Genomic DNA, 21904 nt, shown 5'->3' with positions numbered 1-21904 from the left:
CAGCCAGATTGAGAGAGGCTGGCTGAGGGCTGTTGAGTCTGTGTTTTCAAATGTAGTTATGCTGAATAACAGGACACAGACTACAGAAATAATTAAACAGGTCTTTAGTGATTGAGGGTCAAGGCTGAACTGGGATACAACTTTGCTCCGCAGGGTTTATATACCGGTGTGGTCACCACCGGTACTACAATGTACAGGAGCCATCAAAAAGGAGTCCATCACCTTAAGGTATCCTCTTGTGGTACAGGTTACATACACTACAAGGGCGGGTTGGCCTGCTGGCTGAGGGCGGGTTGGCCTGCGGCTGAACGGAGGAGGGATCACGTGAGGGGCGGGGCCGTTAAATGGATCGGGGGGCGGGGGGTGGGTGGAGAGGATCAGGGGATCGGGCAGACGATCAGCAATTGGGAGAGGCGATCAGTGATCGGGCCAGGGAAAGGATCGGTGGGTGGCGGGGTGAGTCGACCAGCGATTGGGGCCGGATGATTGGGGCGGGTGATCGGGATGGGGGCCGGTCTCAGCATCATCTCTGGGGGGCGGGGTAGTGGAATGCCTGGGAAGGTGATCGGAGGCCTCGTGGGGGAGTCTCCAATCGCGGCGGGGAGGGGTGGGTTAGGCAGGGATCCTCGATCCAGGAGGTAGGGATAAAGCCACTTAGCTCCCGGATCCAGCAGTCCCCGCCTCGGTTTGGGTGGAACCCGACCACGTGCAGTTAAATTCAAAATGGAGGAGAAAAAAGAGGCTTTCAGCCTCATTATAATATTTAAATTGTCGTTCCGGCCCCTGGTAGCGGGTTGGTCGCCCGCCCCCGTCCCACCTCCATTAAAACTGGGAAGTGGACGGGTTGGAGGCAGGTTCAGGGACGGGAATCCGAATTTTAACAATTTAACTACCCCCCCACACGCGCCAAACCCACCCGGTTTTTTTTAGGTTCAAATTCCCCCCACCCCCCCCGAAGCCTTTGAGTAAGGCAGGAGGACAGACAATCGCTTTCTTCATGACGGAAATTCGTGGAAAAGCTGTCATAACGGTTTAGAGAGTTATACAGCACAGAAAGAGGCCCTTCGGCCCATCGTGTCCGCAACGGCCATCAAATCCCGTCAATTCTAATCCCATTTTCCAGCACTTGGTCCGTAGCCTTGTATGCTATGGCGTTTCAAGTGCTCATCTAAATGTTTCTTGAATGTTGTGAGGGTTCCTGCCTCTACCACCCTCTCAGGCAGCGAGTTCCAGATTCCAACCACCCTCTGGGTGGAAAAGTTTTTCCTCAAATCCCCTCTAAACCGCCTGCCCCTTACCTTGAAACTATGCACCCTGGTTATTGACCCCTCTACTAAGACAGAGTCATAGAGTTATACCTATTCGGGCCAATCCCTGTGACATGAATCAACTGAGCGGCCTGCGGGTGGCGCTGTCCAGGGAGAGTATAAATACTCGGGCACGGGCCCAGCTTGCGCAGGTTCTTAACAGGAACTAGTGAAGGACACAACTAGACCTCCATGTTGTGAAACAGTTGATTAAAGCTTTGTTTAATGCTTAGACCAAGTGCCTAGTAGTTTTCTTACGTCGCCCTGCTCCTGAATGGTGAGGCCCGAGAAGCCCACCATGCAGGGCTCCCAGCTCTGGGCGGATGTAGTCCTAGAGGTTTCATTCCCTGACCTCCTGCCGCTAACCACCCCGCCCCCCCCACCCTCTCGCCATTGGATACCCAACTCGCCCATCCTTGTGATGTACCATCAAGTGGAAAGCAAATAGACTCTTCTTCACTCAATGAATCGGATGATTTGACTGTCAGTCCAACAGCCTTTATTCCCATCTCCAATATTTTTACAATTATTAAACAAAAGAGCTCACAGAAAATGAACTTAAAAGCATCCTGGAGATTAACCTTCAATTCCTGGAGACACCAGGACAACCCTGGAGGGATATTAGGCCTCAGGTTGGACTTCAAGCTACCGGTGACTTTTTTTATATTTGTTTATGGGATGTGGGAGTCTCTGGCAAGGCCGGCATTTATTGCCCATCCCTAATTGCCCTCGAGAAGGTGGTGGTGAGCCACCTTCTTGAACCGCTGCAGTCCGTGTGGTGAAGGTGCTCCCACAGTGCTGTTAGGGAGGGAGTTCCAGGATTTTGACCCAGCGACGATGAAGGATCAGCGATATACTTCCAAGTCAGGATGGTATGTGACTTGGAGGGGAACTTGGAGGTGGTGGTGTTCCCGTGTGCCTGCTGCCCTTGTCCTTCTAGGTGGAAGAGGTCGCGGGTTTGGGAGGTGCTGCCGAAGAAGCCTTGGCGAGTTGCTGCAGTGCATCTTGTAGATGGTACACACTGCAGCCACGGTACGCCGGTGGTGGAGGGAGTGAATGTTTAAGGTGGTGGATGGGGTGCCAAACGAGCGGGCTGCTTTGTCCTGGATGGTGTTGAGCTTCTTGAGTGTTGCTGGAGCTGCACTCATCCAGGCAAGTGGAGAGTATTCCATCACACTCCTGACTTGTGCCTGAAGATCGGGCATCCGCTGACATCACAGTGGCCCTCGGGAATGTGAAAGCCAGTAGGGAGCACTCCTGCTCCTCCCGGCTCCACGTTTGGGTAAATCTGGGGGGGTGCCTTCTTGCCGGTTAGTGCCACCTTGTTCTGCGCGAGTTCAGCCATGCCTCATTTTGCTTTTCCACTGAACCTCAACACACATTCAGATCGCAGTGAACGTCAGTGAATCTCCAGAGCTGTACACGGCACGTCTGTTCCACCTGTAGTGGATGATTTATGACTCACACGGGGCAAGGTTAAATCGACAACAGCAGCACCTTGATTACATTCAAAAATATTTATTCACAATTTGAAAACTTGAGAACAATTGAGATGGTTGAACACAAACATGACTGGAATTGTGTTGTGCTAGCAATTCATTTTGCAGAGAAAATATACTCCAACAATACTTCGACATGCTCCGTTAATACTTTGACATGCTCCATTAATGCTTTGACATCTTCCATTAATACCTTGACCTACTCAACCAGTACTTCAACACCCCATATTAATACATCAGCACAACCCTGTTAATATCTCGAGGCAGCCCCAACACTTCAGGGAAATTCTTGTCATTAAGGAAATGTTTGCTTTTCCAATGGCGATTGTATTAAGTTGCACTGACATGAATCTTGTCATTCATGTGGAAATGACTTATGAAGTAATACTGGGCGGCCTGCTGGTGGCGCTGTCCAGGGAGAGTATAAATACTCGGGCATGGGCCCAGCTTGCTCAGGACATTCTTTAACAGGAACTAGTGAAGGACAACTAGACCTCCATGTTGAAAAACAGTTGATTAAAGCCTTGTTTAATACTCAGACCAAGTGCCTCGTAGTTTTCTTACGTCATGCACTGTGCTGTATAACAGTGAAACCCTTCAGCAATGCCCAAGCTTGTAACACAGACACAATAAAGCAGCGAAGGCTTTTCGTTCACTTAAAATAATATTTGCACATTCCCAGGTGAGCGGTCAATTTGGAAACGTCATGAAATCTCACCAAAAAGTTTTTTTTTAATTATTCATTTTTGGGATGCGGGCGTGGCTGGCAAAGGCTGGCATTTATTGCCCGCCCCTTAGTTGCCCACCTTGAGAAGGTGGTGGTGAGCCGCCGCCTCCTTCTTGAACCGCTGCAGTCCGTGTGGTGAAGGTGCTCCCGCAGCGCTGTTAGGGAGGGAGTTCCAGAACTTTGACCCAGCGACATTTATTAACCATCAATCTCACACATGGCACGATGAATGAAGGAAAACATTATGAAATGGCTAATCTTAAAAATGCATCTGTGTTTAGTTAGCTTGATATCAAAGGACTGCCATGCAAATGGGAAGATGACAGCTAAAAACAGGAAAATATTCATCAATGACTCACATTGAGTCAAATCCATATCTTCTCACTGGGCTAGAATTTCCCAGGGCTGTGGAGGCGAGAATGGAGGAGTGTGGGGTGTTAAAATCGTGAAATCGGGGGGCACGAACCCATCCCGCCCCCAACCTGCCTCCATGCCCGTTTCCCAGGAGGCGGGTACCCAACCTGAGCTGGGAGCCGCCTCCCCGAGGCGGGAAGGGGATTAGTGCCAATTAACTGCCTGTTAACAGGTAGTTAACAGGCAGTTTTTTGCCTAATCCCTATTTTTAGCCCTGAAGTGTGGGCTACCCGACGGCTTCAAACCACGCCAAGTTAGCGAGGCGGACCGTCGGGCTGAAGGACTTGGAGGGTTCGAGATGTCCGTTGTTCAGGTGAGTGATGAGTGCAGAGGTAAGTGTGTTTGGTGTGTGTAAAGTGTTTAAATAAGTTTTACTTACTAATGCAGGCTTCCTTCCTTCAGGTCTCAGGAGTCCCTCATCTCGTCGGCACAGAAAGCAGAATGGCCGCGAGCTGTCAAAAGTTGCAGCATTCAGCTTTCTGTTCTGGAGAGATCTCTAAATCAGCCTGAGGGGAAGGAATTAACTTAGAGTACAGATTGTCAGTGTTTGACAGCTTCAAAGAGCTGTCAAATGCTGATATTTCATCTGTCAAAAGCTCTTGACAGATGAAATATCAATCTGTGACATCACCTGTTGCCGGGTGGCCCTTAATTGGCCAACAAGGTCAATCAAGGGAAAATCGAGTGGGTTGGCCACAACTCGATGGAGGCGGGACTACAACCCCAAAAGTGGGAGTCCCGCCTCCTACTCGCCTCCATTGATAAAATCCAGCCCATAGAGTCATAACAGGGCAGAAGGAAGCCATTCGGCCCATCGAGTCCGTGCTGGCTCTCTGTAGAGCCATTCAGTCAGTCCCATTCCCCAGAGCCCTGCAAGTTTATTTCCCCTCAACTGCCTATCCAGTCTCCTTTTGAAATCATTGAGTGTCTCCGCTTCCACCACCCTCGTCGGCAGTGAGTTCCAGGTCCTCACCACTCGCTGCGTAAAAAAAAGTTTTTTCTCACATCCCCCCTGTATCTCGTGCCCAAAACCCTAAATCAGCGTCTCCCTAGTCCTTGTACCATCAGCTAGTGGGAACAGCCTTTCTCTGTCTACCTGATCCAAACCCGTCATAATCTTGTACACCTCTATCAAATCTCCCCTCGACCTCCTTTGCTCTAATGAAAACAAATCCAACTTCTCCAACCTGTCCTTGTAGCTAAGATTCCCCCATCCCCAGAACCATTCTGGTAAATCTCCTCTGCACCCTCTCAAGGACCTTCACATCCTTCCTAAAGTGTGGTGACCAGAACTGGACGCAATATTCCAGTTGTGGCCTATACATCTTTGCCATTTATAAACACATTGGGCTGGATTTTGATACTGGAGGCGTGTAGGAGGCGGGACTACAACTTTTGGGGTTGTAGTCCCGCCTCCATCGAGTTGTGGCCAACCCACTCGCTTTTCCCTTGATTGACCCCGCCCAGCGGGCTCAGCAGGCCAATTAAGGGCCACCCGGCAACAGGTGACGTCACAGATTGACATTTCATCTGTCAAGAGCTTTTGACAGATGAAATATCAGCATTTGACAGCCCTGTGAAGCTGTCAAACACTGACAGTCTGTACTCTTAAGTTAATTCCTTCCTCTAAGGCTGATTTAGAGATCTCTCCAGAACAGAAAGCTGAATGCTGCAACTTTTGACAGCTCGCGGCCATTCTGCCTCGCTAACTTGACGTGGTTTGGAGCCGTCAGGAATCCCACACTTCAGGGATAAAAATAGGGATTAGGCTAAAAACTGCCTGTTAACTACCTGTAAACAGGCAGTTAATTGGCACTAATCCCGGCGGGTCCCAGCACAGGTCGGGTATCCACCTCCTTTGAAACTGGCATGGAGGCGGGTTGGGGCAGGATGGGTTCGTGCCCCTCGATTTTGAGATTTTAACCCCCCACACACCTCCAATCCCGCCTCCACGGCCCATTGAAAATCCTACCCATAAACTCTGGCTTTGCGTTGTGTCTAGCCCAGAGTAAGAAAGTGACTGTTAGGAGTCTCTATGTGAAATTACTTTGTGGCAGTTTTAATCTTTTAATGAACATCCATCATAGAATTACATAGAATTTACAGCACAGAAACAGGCCATTCGGACCACCATGTTTATGCTTCTCACGAGCCTCCTCCCACCCCTCTTCATCTAACCTTATCAGCAGAACCTTCTATTCCTTTCTCCCTCGCGTGTTTATCTCGCTTTCCCTTAAGGCATCAGTCGGTGGACCCTAACATATTTATGCCATGGAATAGATTGGACTCAAGCCTCCAGCACAGTATATCAGAGACTTAGAATGTTTGGAGAATCTGGGACTGCTTTCCATTTCATGTGGACTCATTCTCCCTCCCCAGGCCAATGTTTAACTGACATATCTTTCATTGGTAAGGCCACCTATTTTAAGAGATATAAAGGGGGGAAAATTCAGTTGGTTTGCGCCTCCCGATAGCGTCTTAAGAGGGCTCTAATGGGGCGCAAAGCAACTAGTGCCCGGGCACGGCAATGTTTGCGCCACTCACAAAATTAACTAGACATTTTGCGGCGACGCTAAACACTACCGCCACGATCTCCTGCGCCGGCAGATCGTGACATCAGTCGAGTGCGCAACGCCCCGGTAGCGCCCCGGACCGGATATTGAGTGGCGCCCCCTGTCTTACCACCTGCCACTAGCAACGACAGGTTGAGGGGAGCGTTTTGCAGTCTGGAAGGGACTGGGGGAGCGCTATTTAAAGACGACTGCTTCCTGCCTTTTTTTGTTGGTGATATTTTTGCACCACGCATTCTGAGTGAGAGAGAGAGACTTCTGGAGAAATTCAAAGCTGTGTTGAGGAGTTTTGGGTACTGAGCAGCACTTTGCAGGTTCTTTCTGGTTTGATCTTCCTTGCATCGATTTAGAACAGGCTACGCGGGCTGCACTCTTTCCCTGGGCCTCTCCATTGTTCTTTCCAGCAGATTTGATGTACAGGTCTCTCCAGGCCGAGATTCAAGGCTGCAATGAGCAGGGTGTGGATGGAGAACAAGATCGACCCTCCCCTTTAAGAACTGGCCAGCGCCATTGTGTCTGTGTTCCATTGCTGACTGACATCACATGAGCTTCACCAGCGCTCTGAGGTAGCGCCTCGCTCAGAATCACAGAAAGAATCACAGAAACCCCACAGTGCAGATAGAGGCCATTTCGGCCCATCGAGCCTGCACTGACACATATTCCACCCGATCCCCGTAACCCCACGTATTTAATCCCCCTAACACTAAGGGTCAATTTATCATAGCCAATCAACCTAACCTGCACATCTTTGGACTGTGGGAGGAAACCGGAGCACCCGGAGGAAACCCACGCAAACACGGGGAGAATGTGCAAACTCCACACAGACAGTCGCCCAAGGCCGGATTCGAACCCGGGTCCCTGGCGCTGTGAGGCAACAGTGCTTAACCACTATGCCACCTCGGCTTTGCACCTTAAGACAGGTGTGAAGCGCCTGATTTAGCGCTCCAATCACCTCCAGGGGCGATAAAAGCCAAGTTTGCAGTCGGAGGTGATAATTAGCGCCAGGAGCTAAACTTTGCGCCCAGCCGATAATCGCGCCCCAAACGGGGCGATTCTGAATTTCTCTCCCATAGTGCCTCAACTATCACAGCAACCCATCGTTAAAACAAAAAGATAAGGGCTTGTTAAATCTTTATCAAACGAATATGTGAGATCATATGGTAAATTGGCAGTCCTTAGAATTACATAATCTGAAAGACATTCTCCTTTCTTCTCTGTCCCTTAGCTTTAAGACCGAGTCTCTACAATGGTTGAGATTTCAAACTTTTAAAAACGACATATTAATTTGTTTTTTTTTTCTATTCTTATCCATCTGCTGGTGGTGACAATTCACACTGGGGTATGGTCCGCGCAGGGGCGGTGAAACTATATCCCACTATGAAAGGTCACCTTCTGTACCTCATCTATGTAGACATTCTTCATGTGCGATACCTGGGATGGCAGGAATGACGTATGAAGAGAGAGTGAGTCGATTAGGCTTATACTCGCTGGAGTTTAGAAGATTGAGAGGGGATCTCATTGAAACTTATAAAATTCTGACAGGACTAGACAGACTAGATGCAGGAAGGATGTTCCCAATGGCGGGGGAGTCCAGAACCAGGGGTCACAGTCTAAGGATAAGGGGTAGGCCATTTAGGACAGAAATGAGGAGGAATTTCTTCACCCAGAGAGTGGTGAACCTGTGGAATTCTCTACCACAGAAGGCAGTGGAGGCCAATTCATTAAATATATTCAAGAAGGAGTTAGATATATTTCTTAAGGCTAAAGGGATCAAGGGGTATGGGGAGAAGGCAGGGACAGGGTACTGAATTTGGATGCTCAGCCAGGATCTGATTAAATGGCGGAGCAGGCTCGAGGGGCCGAATGGCCTACTCCTGCTCTTCTATGTCATAGAATAGAATCATACAGCACAGAAGGAGGCCATTCGGCCCATCGTGCCTGTGCCGGCTCTTTCAAAGAGCCACCCAATTAGTCCCCGCTCCCCCTCCGCTCTTCTCCGTTAGTCCTGTAATTTCCTCCCCTTTGATTGTATTTATCCAATTCCCTGCTGAAAGTGCTTCTCGAATATTTCTGCCCAAACACCCGGGATGTGCTAAACGCACTCTGTGTCAAAACATGTTGTGGCGCAAGAACAAAATTGCAACACCCACACACAGCGTCAGCCGTGCCAAAAAAGGCTGCGGATGCTGTTGGACAATTGGAGCTTGCGAGCCTGAGAGCGCTCGATTTTTTTTTTTGCTGGGTAAGGGTGTCGAGGGATGTGGAGCAAAGGCAGGTAAATGGGGACTTGAGCTGCAGACCAGCCATGATCTGATTGGTTGGCGGAGCAGGCCCGAGGGGGGCTGAACGGCCTCCTCCTGTTCCTAAAGTTACTATAAAAAAAAATGGCCGCAATTGTGCGTCTCTCATTCCCCGAGTGTGCTTTTTAACGTGTGGAAAACGGACTTATTACAGGGCTCAGAGCATTCTGACCAGGCGATGGTGCGGTAGCATACTGGCGTGGATCCTGAGCGCTTACGTAGTTTTATTCTAATACATATATACTGGTGCCAGCCAGCACAGTGTTCCAGTTGGTTGATGCTGCCAATGTGGTTTATAAGAAAACAACATTGTTTTAACAAGCTGCCTGAGATTTGAATTACCAGATAAAACCAAAAAACACGATTCCTATCAGTTGGGCTTTGAGAAACACATAGCCATAGTTGAAAAGGATTTGTCGGAGATGAGAATGAACTGATTTTTTTTAACAGTGGTGCTTTCTGAGGTACCATAAGTATGAAATAACTTGCATTTATATAGCACCATTCATGTCCTCAGCCAATTCATTAATTTCAAAGTATATGCGCTGTAGGCAAATGTGGCAGCCAATTTACGCACAGCAAGGTTGTGCAAAGAGCAGTGAGATTAATGGCCAATCAATGTTGGCCAGGACACCAGGAGAATTACCCTGCTCTCCTTCACTAGGATCTCCCAACAACAACATGGTAATAAAACGTTCCAAGGCGCTTCGCAGGGGCCTTTGACATGAATCAGTCATTCATGAAAGAAAGACTTATGAATTAATACTGAGCGGCCTACAGGTGGCGCTGTCCAGGGAGAATATAAATACTCGGGCATGGGCCCAGCTTGCACAGGACATTCTTAACAGGAACTAGTGAAGGACACAACTAGACCTTCATGTTGTATAACAGTCGATTAAAGCTTTGTTTAACGCTTAGACCAAGTGCTTAGTAGTTTTCTTACGTCAACTTTATCAGACAAAATTTCCATGGGTTCTTTTGCATCCACCTGAGAGAGCAGACGGGGGCCTCGTCTTAACGTCTCATCCGAAAGGCGGCACCTCTGACAGTGCAGCACCTCCCTCAGCGCTGCACTGGGAGCGTCAGCCTGGACGATGCGTTCAGCGTTCTGACTCAGAGGCGAGCCTGGCTGACACTATTGTCGCATAGGCTGGGAATTTCCTTCATCTAATCCGGTTCTGCTGCCATAACTTCACCCAGAAGGAAACTCAATTTTAACACGTAGATGGTGTTTCTGGTGAAGTTACGGCAGGGTGGGGAGGGAGGGGGGAAACGGGAGCAGCCTCCTGGGGAATTCCCAGCCGGAACGTCCGCTCCGAATCCCGAGACAAGGTCTATAGCTCGCCTGACTTAGGCACAGATTTCTTTGGACTCATCAGCTTTGAATTGCGGAAACTCTCCCTCAGCCTGTAGGAGCTGTCGGTGGAGGCCCCCAGGACGGACTCACTCCTGCTCAGGAAAGGCAAGGGAGCGCCGGCTTTGAGGAAGCAACAGCACAGGAGCTTGAGAATGGCCCGCCTCACCTCCTTGCTTCCAAACGAGTAAATGACCGGGTTGACGGCCGAGTTGACCACCGCCAAGGCAATGATCCACTCCATGCTGTGCAGCTTGGCACAAGACATCGAGTTGCAGAAGACATCCAGGAGGAGAAGCACAAAGAGGGGGCTCCAACAGACCACGAAGGCGGCGACTATCATGAAAACAGTCTTGAGCAGCCTCACGGACTTCTGCCTGCTTTTGCTGCTGGACACCGACTTGGCGCTGGTCTTGACAAGGTGGTAGATGCCACTGTAGAGCGCCACTATCCCGATTATGATGATGCTGAACATCACGACGCAGAAGAGGATGTAGCTCTTGGAGTACAAAGGCAGCAAGGTGGAGCACTCATCGAAGTTGCAAATGCAGTTCCACCCCAGCAGTGGCAAAAGGCCAATGAGGGAGGCCACCAGCCAGCACAATCCAATCAGGACGTACACCCGATAGGTTTTGCGTGCCGAGGCATACGGCACAGGTTTGACCATGGTGGCGTACCTCTCCACCGCCGTGATGAGCAGGCTGAACGTCGAGGCGGCCAGGGCAAAGAACAAGACCCCTTCCCGAATGAACCAGAGCGTGGGGGTGATGTGAAAGGTCTTTTCACCCGACAGGCACAGGTTCACGATGTAGACGGTGCCAGTCAGTAGGTCGCACAGCGTGATGTTGGCAATGCAGTAGTAAACCCAGCTCCGAAAGCGACTGTTGTTCAGGATAGCCAAGAATACCAAGAGGTTCTCTATGACAATGAAGCAACTGACTGCCATAAAGAGAATTCTGACGGCGCTCATGCCCTCACTGGGCAACCGCCTGTTCTTCAGCTTCCCAGTGTGGTTGTAATGCAGCAGAATGATATTTACTTGCTGTCTGGCGAAGAAATCCAGGCATTCACTGATATTATTCATTTCGATAAGAAGCATTGGCTCCGAGGAGCAATGATTGCTCAAGAGCTCAGTAGAGATTCAGGAACATTCGACCAGTTCCTTGAACAGAGCGTCCAGCGTAATTTTCCAATTTCAAAAAATCTGAAAAGAAAATGAGAAATGTATTATCACCTCGCAAACGTTTCAGCTGCATGTAGGCAAAGTCAAAGCAATTGTAGTTTAGTGTTAATAATTGATCTGAGACTCTTCATTTCCTGCAATTCTGCTATAGGATTGCAATTTCTTTGTATTATTCACTAATCAGTGCATATTATAATCAGCTGTTGATAATGTTCTGATGAAGGGTCCCAGACCTGAAACGTTAACTCTGTTTCTCTCTCCATGGATGGTGAATCGAAGCTTGGTCAAAGAGGGAGGTTTTAAGGAGCATCTTAAAGGAGGAAAGAGAGGTAGCGAGGCGGAGAGGTTTAGGGAGGGAATCCCAGAGCTTAGGGCCCAGGCAACAGAAGGCACGGCCGCCAATGGTGGGGCATTTAAAATCAGGGATGCACAAGAGACCAGAATTGGTGGAGCGCAAATATCTCGGGCCGGGGGTGGTTGTAGGACTGGAGGAGGTTACAGAGATAGGGAGGGGCGAGGCCACGGAGGGCTTTGAAAACAAGGATGAGAATTTTTTAATCGAGGTGTTGCCGGACTGGAATAAAGCTCTTCTATTAGGCGCCCCATTTATCTTCTCCTTCCCAGGGAATACAGCCCCAGTTTATTTTAACAAAAGCAAAACATTCTAGATGTTGGAAATCTGAAATAAAAATAAAAAAATGCTGGAAACATCATTGCACCATCATCCCTTTTGTCATTTAATCACCCCTGCCCTCCACCCTATCACAGATCTTTCCCTTTTATTCTTTCCATGCCCCCCCCCCCTACTTTGCTCTTGCTCTATACTTGATTTTGTGGCCTTTACCAATATGGCGGGCAGCGCATTTCCAACTCATAATGAGCGTGTGTTTCCTACCCGCCATATTGGAGGCTCTGGAGGCCGTTTAGCGCCCAGGAAATGGGTGCTGTGTGGCCAAAGTTCGAGGCCACGGTATCACCTTATTTGTGATAATGTATTTGTCTTTGGAATTCTCTACCCCAGAGAGCTGTGGAGGCTGGGTCACTGAATGTATTTAAGGTGGAGATAGACAGATTTTTGAAATACAGGGGAGTCAAGGGTTATGGGGAGCGGGCAGGGAAAGTGGAGTTGAGGCCTAGATCAGATCAGCCATGATCTTATTGAATGGCAGAGCAGGCTCGAGGGGCCAAATGGCCGACTCCTGCTCCTATTTCTTATGTTCTTATGTTCTTATATAAGCTGTTACAACTCTAACATCAAGTTCTGACGAAAGGCCGTCGACCTGAAACGTTAACTCTTGTCTCTCTCTCCACTGATGCTGCCTGACCTGCTGAGCGTTTCGGGCATTTTCTGTTTTTTATTCCTAGTACTTTTTATTTAAGTCTCTCGACACTTAGAGTACTGCATACAGTTTTGGTCGCCATATTATAAAGAGGATCTAGAGGCACTGGAGAGGGTGCCGAGAAGATTTACAAGGATGATACCAGAAATGCGAGGGTATACACATCAGGAAAGGATGAACAAGCTGGATCCCTTTTCTCATAGAAGTCTTTAAAATTATGAAAGATTTTTGTAGTGTATGTACCTGTCTACCTTTAAGAGAACTATTGTATGTAACCGTTCACCTTTAAGAGAACTACTTTAGGTGTGGCACTACTTGTTTGGCTTCTGTATACTGTAATACCGACGGTGACCACACCGGTATATAAGTGTTGTGGCATGATTCCTTGGGCAGATTCGCCCTGACCTTCGAATAGTAAAGACCTGTTTGTTTGTTATTCCTGAAGTCTGTGTCGTTATTAACTGTACAACCCACAGACTTTACAGTTTTGATAGAGTGGATACAGAGAGAATGTTTCCACTTGTGAGAAAGAGTTTAACTAAAGGCCTCAATATAAGATAGTCACCAAGAAATCAAATAGGGAATTCAGAAGAAACTTCTTTACCCAGAGAGTGGTGAGAATGTGGAACTCGCTACCACAGGGAGTGGTTGAAGTGAATAGTATAGATGCATTTAAGGGGAGGCTGGACAAACATGTGAGGGAGAAGGGAATAGAGGGTTATGCTGATAGATTTAGATGAGGAAAGACGGGAGGAGGCTCGAGTGGAGCATAAACGCCGGCATAGACTGGTTGGGCCGAATGGCCTGTTTCTGTGCCGTATGTCCCGTGTAATCCGATAACATAATGATATCCTTTCAAATGAAAATGACAGGAAAAGACCAGCTGGTCCTTCAAGCCTGTCCCTATAGAGTGGTGGTCATGATTAGACACCTCCCCACCCAAGAACAGCCGGGTCATCGTAGGGGTTGCCAACCCTCCAGGATTGCCCTGGAGTCTCCAGGAATTGAGGATGAATCTCCTGGAACACTGACTGCGAGCAACACCCGGGAGAAAACAATTGCGTGTGTCATTGTTTTCACTTTTGTTTATTAGTTATAAAAAAATATTGGAGATGGGGAAAGAAGGGTTGTTTGACCCGGGGGGTGGGGGGCAGTTGGGGTCAGAGGTCATGTGATGGAGACCTCCTGGAATACGACCAACCAGAGTTGGCAACCCTTTGTAATCTTCCTGAGAGAGGCAAAAACAAACCTGATCCCTGGTATTATCGTTTTTTCCATGGCTCCAGTGACCTTTCTATAATTGTGATACCCAAAACAGGGCCTTGGTGAGACCACACCTTGAGTATTGTGTGCAGTTTTGGTCGCCTTATCTGAGGAAGGATGTTCTTGCCATGGAGGGAGTGCAGCGAAGATTCACCAGGCTGATACCTGGGATGGCAGGAATGACGTATGAGGAGAGATTGGGTCGATTGGGTTTATATTCGCTAGAGTTTAGAAGAATGAGAGGGGATCTCATTGAAAGTTATAAAATTCTGACAGGACTGGACAGACTAGATGCAGGAAGGATGTTCCCGATGGTCGGGGAGTCCAGAACCAGGGGTTACAGTCTAAGGGATAAGGGGTAAGCCATTTAGGACAGAGATGAGGAGGAATTTCTTCACCCAGAGAGTGGTGAACCTGTGGAATTCTCTACCACAGAAGGCAGTTGAGGCCAATTCATTAAATATATTCAAGAAGGAGTTAGATATATTTCTTAAGGCTAAAGAGATCAAGGGATACGGGGAGAAAGCAGGGACAGGGTACTGAGTTTGGATGATCAGCCATGATCTCATTAAATGGCGGAACAGGCTCGAGGGGCCGAATGACCTACTCCTGCTCCTATCTTCTATGTTTCTATGTAAGCACACACTGCAGTTGTGACCAATGCTTTGTAGGTTTTTAGTCAATTTTGTTCTTTATTTGTGCTTCGGTGGACAGACTCTCACCCCTGTTATAAAAACACCGAATTGGCCAGTGATTTGGTGGCAGACTTTGCCCCGGTGCTTAAAATAAACACCAAAAAAAAATAACCAGAATACAAAGAAACAGACACATCTGCTTTTAAAATATTGCAAATTTAGGTTGCGGTGTTGGGCCTCGAGGGAATAGCCTCGGCCGAGGGATTGGGTGATTCACGGCGGAGTCTCTTAGTAACAGGAAAAGATTTGAAACAAAACGCACAGGTAACACATTGCAGTCAGAAAGAAAGAACTTGTATTTCTACAGCGCCTTTCCCGACCTCAGGAAGTCCCAAAGTGCTTTACAGCCAATGAAGTACATAAGAAATAGGAGCAGGAGGCGGCCATGCGGCCCCTCGAGCCTGCTCCGCCATTCAATAAGATCATGGCTGATCTTCTACCTCAACTCCACCTTCCTGCACTATCCCCATATCCCTCGATTCCCTTAGTATCCAAAAATCTATCGATCTCAGTCTTGAATATACTCAACGACTGAGCCTCCACAGCCCTCTGGGGCAGAGAATTCCAAACCCTCTGAGTGAAGAAATTCCTCCTCATCTCAGTCTTAAATGGCCGACCCCTTATCCTGAGACTATGACCCCTAGTTCTAGGCTCTCCAGCCAGGGGGAAACAGCCTCTCAGCACTTACCCTGTAATAATTTTATACCTTTTAGTGAGATGACTTTTGAAGGGTAAAACATAGAAGATAGGAGCAGGAGTAGGCCATTCGGCCCTTCGAGCCTGCTCCGCCATTCAACGAGATCATGGCTGATCATCCAAACCCTAGCACCCGGTCCCTACACCGACAGCCATCCCACCCAAGCCCTATCCCCGTAACCCGTCATTGTTGTTTTTGCACACAGCAATCTCCTACTAATAGCAAAGACCAGATAATTTGTTTTAGTTGGTGATTGAGGGACGAATATTGACCAGGACACCAGGGATGACTCCCGTGCTCTTCTTCGAAATAGTGCCATGAGATCTTTTGCATCCACCAGCCGTTTTAACGCCTCATCTGAAAGACAGCACCCCCTGACAGTGCGGCACTCCCTCAGCACTGCACTGGGAGTGTCAGACAAGATTTTTGTGCTTAAGCCTCTGGAGCGGGACTCGAACCCACAACCTTCTGACTTGGAGCCGCGAGTGCTACCCACTGAGCCACGGCTGACACCAAAGGCTACAAAGGAAGGTAAGAAATTTGCCTTGCCTTGCACCATCATCACTTTTGTCTTTTAATCTCTCCTGCCTTCCATCCTATCACAGAGCCCCCCTTTTGTTCTTTCCTCCCCTCCCCCCTCTCCCTGCCCCTGCACTTGCTTAAAAACCTGTTCCATCTCCAACTTTTTCCAGTTCTGACGAAGGGTCATCGACCTGAAACGTTAACGCTGTTTCTGTCTCTCCACAGATGTTGCCTGACCTGCTGAGTGTTCCCAGCATTTTCTGTTTTTATTTCAGATTTCCAGCATCCGCAGTATTTTGCTTTTTGTATTATGTGAGAAATATATGTTTGTCTTAATATTCTTATGTCGTCAGAAGGCTGCCAAAAGAAAAATGTCACAACAGCTGGAAGACAGACCACAGATATTTAAAAAAAACATTACTTCTGCACTCGGACTGCAATAAGTTCTGTTAAGAGCAAACCGGCACCAATGTGCGTTTATCACAGAATCACAGAAACCCCACAGTGCAGATAGAGGCCATTTCGGCCCATCGAGCCTGCACCGACACATATCCCACCCGATCCCCGTAACCCCTACACCGACACATATCCCACCCGATCCCCGTAACCCCTACACCAACACGTAACCCCACGTATTTAATCCCCCTAACACTAAGGGTCAATTTATCATAGCCAATCAACCTAACCCGCACATCTTTGGACTGTGGGAGGAAACCGGAGCACCCGGAGGAAACCCACGCAAACACAGGGAGAATGTGCAAACTCCACACAGACAGTCACCCGAGGCCGGATTCGAACCCGGGTCCCTGGCGCTGTGAGGCAACAGTGCTAACCACTATGCCACCGTGCTGCCCATTGTATTTTATATTTTATAATACTGTACCCATGACTGGCAGATCTGAAGTACAGTCGCCATGTGTTTTCATTGCACAACTTAGCTTCCTCTTTAACAGCTGGTATTGACTTTGCTGAAGTTGCTGGGATCACCTGGTGAGGACCTCCCGCACGATTACTCTGCTGTGTGTCCAGTGTCAGGAGAACACTGCCCCTCAGCCCCAGATCCTTTACATCCCAGTTACCGCCGTATTCCATAGGCCTGTGGAACACTGACTGGGAATTGGGAGGTTCCCATCCCCTTCCTTCAACCTCCAACCCCGCCCCAACCCTTGTTCCTCTGTGGTTGCGTGCGCTTGTGAGGACATATTTACGGGTCTCCATTTCAACCCATGATGCTATCAGTGCTGAAGAAAGATATTTATATAACGCCTTTCACGAACTCAGGACGTCCCAAAGTGCTTTGCAGCCAATGAAGTACCTTTGTTTGATGTGTAGTCACTGTTGTAATATAGGGAAACGTGGCAGCCAATTTGCGCACAGCAAGCTCCCACGAACAACGATGAGATAAATGAGCAGATAAAGCCGGCTCCCCACATTTAGTGAGGCGGAAACGGAGCTGGTGATTCTGCTGACGGGCCAAGGAGAAGCTGCCAAGAGAAGAGTGCCGGTCGGGTCAGTTATGGTTACCCCTGCAGCCAGCAGCGGGAAAATCTGCTCTTGTGGTGCTCGCACTCTCGTAACACATAGGCACCCTAGTGAGGATGCTGAGTTCCACCGGGATAAGAATATAAGTAAGTACATAAAAAATAGGTGCAGGAGTAGGCCATTCGGCCCCTCGAGCCTGCTCCGCCATTCAATAAGATCATGGCTGATCTTCTACCTCAACTCCACCTTCCCGCACTATCCCCATATCCCTTTTTTAAAATTCATTCATGGGATGTGGGCGTCGCTGGCAAGGCCAGCATTTATTGCCCATCCCTAATTGCCCTTGAGAAGGTGGTTGTGAGCCACCGCCTTGAACCGCTGTAGTCCGTGTGGTGAAGGTACTCCCACAGTGCTGTTAAAAAGGGAGTTCCAGGATTTTGACCCAGTGACGACGAAGGATTGGCGATATACTTCTAAGTCAGGATGGTGTGTGACTTGGAGGGGAACTTGGAGGTGGTTGTGTCCCCATGCGCCTGCTGCCCTTGTCCTTCTAGGTGGAAGAGGTCGCAGGTTTGGGAGGTGCTGCCGAAGAAGCCTTGGCAAGTTGCTCCAGTGCATCTTGTAGGTGGTACACACTACAGACACGGTGCGCCGGTGGTGGAGGGAGAGAATGTTTTAGGTGGTGGATGGGGTGCCAATCAAGCAGGCTGCTTTGCCCTGGATGGTGTCAAGCTTCTTCAGTGTTGTTGGAGCTGCACTCATCCAGGCAAGTGGAGAGTATTCCATCACACTCCTTACTTGTGCCTTGTAGATGGTGGAAAGGCTTTGGGGAGTCAGGAGGTGAGACACTCGCTGCAGAATACCTAGCCTCTGGCCCGCTCTTGTTGCCACAGTATTTATGTGGCTAGTCCAGTTAAGTTTCTGGTCAATAGTGACCCCCGGGATATTGATAGTGGGGGATTCGGCAATGGTAATGCCTTTGAATGTCAAGGGGCGGTGGTTAGACTCTCGCTTGTTGGAGATAGTCATTGCTTGGCACTTGTGTGGCGCGAATGTTACCTGCCACTTATCAGCCCAAGCCTGAACGTCGCCCAGGCCTTGTTGCATGTGGGCATGGACTGCTTCATTATCTGAGGAGTTGTGACTGGCGCTGAAAACTGTGCAGTCATCAGCGAACATCCCCATTTCTGACCTTATGCTGGAGGGAAGGTCATTGATGAAGCAGCTAAAGATCGTTGGGCCTAGGACACTGCCCTGAGGAACTCCTGCAGTGATGTCCTGGGGCGGAGATGATTGACCTCCAACAACCACAACTATCTTCCTTTGTGCTAGGCTCCCTCAGTATCCAAAAATCTATCGATCTCTGTCATGAATATACTCAACGACTGAGCATCCACAGCTCTCTGGGGCAGAGAATTCCAAAGATTCACAACCCTTTGAGTGAAAAAGTTTCTCCTCATCTCAGTCCTAAATGGCCGACCCCTTATTCTAAGACTGTGACCCCTAGTTCTAGACTCCCCAGCCAGGGGAAACATCCTCCCATCATGTTCCATTGTCCTGGGGTAGTTGCCAGACTCCTTTATTTTACATTCATTTCTTCTCCCCCTCTGTCTCATTCTCTTGAACTTCACCCTTTTGGTTCAGGCTGTCAAAACCCAAGCTTAGAACCACCACTATTTCTTGACTAACCTCATCTTCCCTCCTACTCTTTTCAACCTGGGTGGTGTCCTGCACTAAGGACTTTGAGTCTCTCAGTAATACTTCTTACAATTCCCTGATGCTGTCCTTTGAAGAAGGGTTTCACTGTGTTCCGCAGTACAGCTTGAGTGCCATTGTGCATTGGCGAGGGAAGGGGGGGCAGAGAAAAGGAGAAGGAGGGATGAGGGAGAGGGATAGAAGGGGAAAGGAGGGAGGGAGAGGGAGGGGGGCAACAGAGAAAACGACAGAACACAGAGAGAGGGATAGAAGGGGAACTGGGGGAAAAAAAGAAGGGGTGGGGAGAGGGATAGAAGGGTAGAGCAGCGAGGTGGAGGGAGAGGAGAGAAAGGGAGGAAGAGAAAGAAGGAGGGGGACAGGGAGAAGGAGGGAAGGGAAAAGGAGAGGCAGGTGAGAGGGAGAGAGGGGAGGGAGAGGACTCATAACACCCATATACAAAAGTGGGGACAAAATCGACCCAAACAACTATCGAGGCATCTGTGTAAACAGTAACCTGGGGAAGGTATTCTGTAGCATCATAAACAAAAGACTTATAAACTTCCTGTGAGGTCTGGGGACCACTAACACAACAAGATTTTGCAAAATGGGACAAACACCCAATTGAGATCCTACATGCGGAATTCTGTAAAAGTATCCTCCGGACTCAAAGGAAAACAGTAAACAACGCATGCAGGGCGGAACTAGGCCAATACCCATTAATAATCACTATCCAAAAAAGAGCCACCAAATTTTGGAATCACCTACAAATGAGCAACCCCCAATGCTATCACTACGACGCCCTGAAATGCCAAGAGCTGACCATAAAGAAGAATACCCTCAGTCAACTAGTCCTGGGACTCAATAAAGTAACTAATAACAATACTAACAATAACCAGTGACAGGGTAACACAAAGAATTCGACCCAACACAATCGTCGCTAAGCAAAAGGAAAAATATCTGTCATATTGGGCAGAAACAACAAAAACCCAAAGCAAACTCAATTGCTACTTGGCCCTAAACAGACAATACAAAATAGCTGATTACCTGACCATGGTAAAGGATAACAAACTGAGAAGAACCTTGACAAGGTACAGACTTAGCGAACATAGCCTAGCGATCGAAAAAGGCAGACACAGGCAGACCAGGCTGCCAAGAGAAGACAGGATATGCTCTCACTGCAGTCAGGGAGTAGTTGAGACAGAGATGCACTTCCTCACAGCCTGTGGAAAATATCAGGGCATCAGAGAGAATTTCTACCAAAAATTCTCACAAATATGCCCTGAATTCAGAAATCTGACTGACAACCAAAAGCTCCCATTCCTACTGGGGGAGGAGAGAAGCTGTGTAACACTGGCGGCACACTATGTTACAGCTTGCCATGAACAGAGGGACAACCAGTAAACTAAGACAAGAGTATATATAAACAAGGCGAATGTATATTTATAAACTCAGGGATATACCTGTTTATACACTGTATGAATGGAACCGCGTTTATGTGTTCAACCATAAATGTATTTTGATGCTTTGGCAACATAAGATGTACCTTATCATGCCAATAAAGCGATTTGTATTGTATTGTATTGAGAGGAGAGGGGAGTGACGGAACAGAGGAAACGGGAAGAGAGGGGGAATGGAATAGGGAGAGAGTGAAGGGGAAAGGGAAAAGGAGAGGGATAGAAGAGGGAGGGACGGTGAGAGAGGGCAAGAGTTTGTTTCTCTGTCTGCCTTGGCCCATTTCCACACAGTATTTTTAAAAGTCACTTTTTCAAAACAACTTCTATGTTCAGAATAGAAACATGCAAATTTGTCAAAGGTGCATATTTAAAGAGTTAAGTAATAAGAAAAAGGCTATCTGAATCTTTAAAAATTCATTTCCTTCAGCCCCAGATACAGACACAAATCCACTACCATGCACACTGTGTAGTTTTTACACTGTATCTATAATATATATTTACAGAAGACACTCGAAATGCTACACCACAGAGCAGTGTAGCTGACCTATATTATTTGACCTGTCTGGCGTGCCTATCAATGCAGACTGTTGGATCTGTCCATACAGCATTGAACTCACTCTTACATAAAGTTCTTCCTTTTGCCCAGTGAGGTGCAGCAAAGAGGCGCAGCAACAATTCTGCTTGCACTTTCTCAGTCCCGGGTGGTGCAGCGGCCAGTTGGGGAAGGTTGGACTTACTGTGCTGGTGCCGTGGGTTTGTCCTTCCATCATGGTTTTTTTTGCCCTGCGCCGGTTCTTCAGCAGCAGCCTCTCGCTACGCCTGGCCTGACTGTGAGCGCATGGTCTCCACAAATTACAGAAGTTGCCAACAGACTTGTTGTGATCGGTTGTGCTCCGCCCAGGATGACACGGCAGACTGAACAAGCTGATAAGGCTGCGCAGCACATGCATGTGAATCTTGTGAAGCAGCACAGCGCAGGGCGAGAAACAAACTCCCCTCCACATCACGCCATCTTAACCTATTCAGCCCTGCCTTATCCAGAGAGAATATCCTCCACCCTCCCCCGCCCCTCCCCCCACACACATCTCCTGAAGATGCCTTTAAGAAAAGAAAGACTTGCATTTCTATAGCGCCTTTCACAACCACCAGTCGTCCCACAGCACTTTACAGCCAATGAAGTACTTTTTGAAGTGTAGCCACTGTTGAAATGTAGGAAACACAGCAGCCAATTTGTGCACAGCAAGCTCCCACAAACAGCAATGTGATAATGACCAGATCATCTGATTTTGTTATGTTGATTGAGCGATATTGGCCCCAGGACACCGGGGATAACTCCCCTGCTCGTCTTTGAAATAGTGCCGTGGGATCTTTTACGTCCCTCAGCACTGCAATGGGAGTGTCA

General features: G+C 48.4%; 1 protein-coding gene across 1 annotated transcript; it reads right to left on the bottom strand.

Annotated features, from left to right (window-relative positions):
- Positions 1-1775: 1775 nt before the first annotated feature.
- On the bottom strand, positions 1776-21351 carry s1pr4 (sphingosine-1-phosphate receptor 4). Its single transcript, XM_086004496.1, has 2 exons — positions 21240-21351; positions 1776-11375 (listed from the first exon to the last, which is right to left on the bottom strand). Exon 2 carries the CDS (start codon positions 11268-11270, stop codon positions 10152-10154), a length of 1119 nt encoding a protein of 372 aa, XP_085860622.1. The 5' UTR covers positions 11271-11375; positions 21240-21351; the 3' UTR covers positions 1776-10151.
- Positions 21352-21904: the final 553 nt, after the last annotated feature.

Source organism: Somniosus microcephalus, chromosome 13 (assembly GCF_052327205.1).
Source record: "Somniosus microcephalus isolate GS21.2 chromosome 13, FLI_Smic_1.0, whole genome shotgun sequence".
Taxonomy (NCBI): domain Eukaryota; kingdom Metazoa; phylum Chordata; class Chondrichthyes; order Squaliformes; family Somniosidae; genus Somniosus; species Somniosus microcephalus.
Note: the sequence above shows the minus strand (reverse complement) of the source record. Positions and strands in the feature narration are given on the sequence as shown.